This window comes from Aedes aegypti, chromosome 2 (genome assembly GCF_002204515.2).
Source record: "Aedes aegypti strain LVP_AGWG chromosome 2, AaegL5.0 Primary Assembly, whole genome shotgun sequence".
NCBI lineage: Eukaryota > Metazoa > Arthropoda > Insecta > Diptera > Culicidae > Aedes > Aedes aegypti.
Genome location: NC_035108.1, coordinates 374,753,665 through 374,757,518, shown reverse-complemented (window position 1 = coordinate 374,757,518; position 3,854 = coordinate 374,753,665). Strand labels below are relative to the sequence as shown.

General features: G+C 42.3%; 1 protein-coding gene across 1 annotated transcript; it reads right to left on the bottom strand.

Moving 5' to 3' along the window:
* Positions 1-1,208: 1,208 nt before the first annotated feature.
* LOC5572427 (UDP-glucuronosyltransferase 2A3) lies at positions 1,209-3,074 on the bottom strand. The gene is made up of 2 exons (XM_001660329.2): positions 2,770-3,074; positions 1,209-2,705 (listed from the first exon to the last, which is right to left on the bottom strand). The coding sequence occupies exons 1-2, from the start codon at positions 3,002-3,004 to the stop codon at positions 1,387-1,389; spliced, it is 1,554 nt and encodes a 517-aa protein (XP_001660379.1). The 5' UTR covers positions 3,005-3,074; the 3' UTR covers positions 1,209-1,386.
* Between the last annotated feature and the right edge of the window lie 780 nt (positions 3,075-3,854).

Here is a 3,854-nt window from a genome sequence, read left to right as displayed (position 1 = left end):
CCAATCTGGTCAAAAGCGCTTAGAACTAGCAGAACGGAAGAAGCGGTTGGAAAGCACGTGGAGGATCATGTGGTTAAGAGTAGCATAGCATAGCAGTAGCATACCGAACGGTTTCTAAAGAGACCGTTTGCATCATAGCAGGGATGGCGCCCATCAGGCTCATCATTAACGAAGATGTTCAATGCTTCAACCAAAGAGGTACCAGAGGAGTCCACAACGCGTGTAAAGAGGCAACGTTCAGAAGCTGGCAGCAGGAATGGGATAACTCCACTAAACGTAGATCGCTCCATCGGCTAATACCAAATGTGTCAGATTGGTATAAAAGAAACCATGGGGAAGTGAACTTCCACTTACCGCAGTTTCTGTCAGGTTACTATAGGCAATACCGGCATAGGTTCGGGCACTCGGAATCTCCTGCATGCCCCAATGGTGCTGGTGTGGAGGAAACAGCGGAGCATGTAGTTTTCGATTTCCCACATTTCATTGATGTGAGAGATCGCATGCTCGCTACATGCGGAGGGGACACGTCCCCAGATAATATAAGGGTTCATTCAAATATTATGTAACGCAAAATTTGCCAATTTCATTCCCCCTCCCTCCCCCACGTAACAGCTTTTGTATGGAAAATTTTAATCTTTTGTATGGACCGTAACACGATGTAAGACCCCTCCCTTCCCCTGTTGCATTACGTAATATTTGAACAATCTCTAATAGAGAAAGGATTGGCAAACTCGCCAAAGGCACTCAAATAAAGATAAATAATAATAATAGAGAGAATGTTTGCGGATGCCGTCAGTGCTGGAATGCAGGAACTACGTATGTCTCTCAAATTATGTTAGAATTGCAGCGCCTATGGCGCGTTGACCAAGAGTCGACTGCAGAGGATTTGCCCTACTGAGGCTGGCCCCTTGTAACATTGTTTAAGTCGGATGAGAGCAGCAATTTTCCTAGGCTACTTCTGCTACATGTGTTGTGCTATATGTACAGACCCCTCCCCCAAGAGATACCGTAAGGTGGTTCCGGGGAGATGAGGCGAAGGGTAATGTCGGTGCACTCTGTACACCACTTGAGCAATTCAGCGAGAATTACCTACTTATAGGCCATACGGATTAATAAAGATAGAAAAAAAAAACGTTTTGTGAAAAAGATCCTGTTGTCATATGCTGTTTAATGGATGTATGGTGATATTTAATAAAAGAACTGTCTGTGAGTCAATCTATTTTTTTTAAATTTTCTTAGAAATATCCCAATATTTGTTCAACATAAAATGAGTTCTGACTATTTTCACTAAATATTCAAAAGTATGAGATTATTAAGCATAAATAGAATTTATTTTTTCCAACTTAGTGCGTTTTTTTTTTTCAAGTATCACAATGAAAGTCATTTTTACTGTTTCTTCTGCTTACTAATTGATTTCCTACTTTTTCGACAACAACACACTCTGATCACACTGAACAGCACAACCACAGAAACCAAAACCGTGCCCAATACATCCAACAGTAAGTATTGCACCAAACTGAAATTAACAGCATTCGACTTCAAATGAGCAGCTCCCTTATGGCGTACCACATAGTCCATCCAGAACATCGACTCATTCATGGGGTTCACAATTGTATCCCGGAACACGGTGGCAATCTCCTTGGCTCGATTGTAGTACCGTTTATTATCTACCATCTGACTTATCTCGCTCATGAGTGTGTGCTCGGTGATGTCTACAAATATCGTCTTTCTCGCGTAACCGCTGCGAACGGCTCGCAGGGCATTCCTGTGCTGATCTCCGAAAAATGGCATGAACAGCGTTGGAACTCCATGGTACATCGATTCAAACGTACCGAATTGACCACCATGCGAGATGAACAGGACAACGTTCTCGTGCGCCAGAATGTCATTTTGTGGCGCCCAATTGCGAATCATGACGTTGCTTGGTACATTCTCCAGGTTGTTGGTTTCGAACTTCCACACAACTCGTTGTTTAAGCTTTGAAAATACGTTCAACAGAGCATTTCGCTTCTCGATCGGTATTTGTGAGCTTTGAAGGTACGCTCCTAGCGAGAAGTAGATTACACCGTGTTTAGCTCCATCCATGAACTTTTGAAGGTCATCGGGGAGAGGTTTGGTTGGCCGGATATGAGCACCGGCGATATCTACAAGTCCAACCATAGAGGGACGAGGCTTAGCCAGAGTTGGATGACTGTTGACGAGAACCACCGAAATGGATTTCTCCAAGGTCTGCACAGATGGCATAGTACCACGTTGTTTTTCTAGGTCCCCGAAGAATTCTTTCGCCATTTCGTTCTGCTTCGGAAGGTAGTAGTATTCTCGTATGGTGTAATCAAGCATAGACAGAAACACATTGTACGCACGTTGTACAAAGTTCATACTATCTTCATAGTCTAGCAACATGTGTGGAACGAAGGACCAAGGAGTTAGGACACCCATGGCACGATCCATAAAATCGGAATACCCATAGGTACTGATGGTGACGATTGGGGCATTGTACTTATGGGCAAACATGAGCCAACTTTCCTGAAAGAACTGTTCAGATACCACCAAATCAAACTGCAAGTCATCTCTTTTCAAAAACTTTTGGACGTGATCATTTTCCAAACCAAATCGACTCGTTTCAAGGCCCATTGTCCAGTATAGAAACAGATTGTTGAAATCATTGCTGTAGCTTTTCGTTTCAAAAATCGTTGATAGAGGAACTGTGAAGAAAAAAAATTAAGTTCAGTAACAGTTTTCGCTTTGTCATTGAGCAAATCGACTAACATTTCTCACGAATGGGATAAGCCGGATCAATCAACACTTCGGTATAGTTCTGAATCGGTTCACCGAATTTGAAGCTCGTGATACAGGTCACCTCGTTACCTCGCTCCGTCAGCTCCCGGATGAAGTGTTTCAGCATTAACCAGTGACTGGGACCAGGAAAAGGCACTAGAAAAAGCACTTTATAGCTGTGAACTGCTGAAATCAGCAGAGCCAATAATAGGAACAGCAATTGCATTGTACCGAACGAACAACATTCACCGTCTCCAACGACCGACTGACTGTCTGACAAAGATTTAGACGATGTCCTCTTCTAACGAGGAAGACGGTGAGTTGCTATCAGTTGAATTATAATTTGGACAGCTTAATCAAACAATCCACTCGAACCATGCGTTAACGAGTGTTATCACGAGACGATAGGGTAACGGGTGTATTTTGGCACATAGCTTGTGTATTATTGTACCAGCAAAAAATCACTGCAACTTATAATAACATGAGAACGGCATTCACTTTCTTCGAATTTTTTTCAACAAATGTTTAGTGATGCAATGAGCGAAATAAAACAGTGAGTCAAAATACAAGGCCGAAATATATTCATTACCCTACAGTAACAGTTAATACTTAGGCGGAGGAATCTTGGGAAGGAGTTGTACCAGACATTTTTTTTTGCGATTCCGTTGCAAATTAGCCTACTTTTTATCAAGAGAATAGACAACATAACGGCATAGACAAACATACTAAACACTTAGAACAAATTTCTTCAAAACCCATCGCCCAATTTACACCATCATCCTCTGGTGCGCATGTTGCACGAACCACTGATTCGTGCAACAAGACCTGCAGATGGCGGTGATGTGAAAAGTCAAACGCGAAGAAAAACGATGCATCTGCCTCTGGTTGTGAGATTTGTAACAAGGCGAATTTGAAACGATCGTTAAATGAGTGCTCGATGGAAATTTCGTCAGTGTTACGTCTGTTTGTATGTGATAACAGTATACATTTCCTACCGAAAAAACTGTGCTGAAAAGTGCTACACTGTTCTGGGAGTTATCAAAATGACGTCGGATTGCATCCATACGTCATTTATT

What these genes read in the sequence shown, in the direction of transcription:
- LOC5572427 (XM_001660329.2), bottom strand. Translation starts at nt 3,004, where the DNA reads ATGCAATTGCTGTTCCTATTATTGGCTCTGCTGATTTCAGCAGTTCAC. An exon ending in TTATCCCATTCGTGAGAAAT is followed by an intron (nt 2,706 to 2,769) that starts GTTAGTCGATTT and finishes TTTTCTTCACAG; the next exon opens with TTCCTCTATCAACGATTTTT.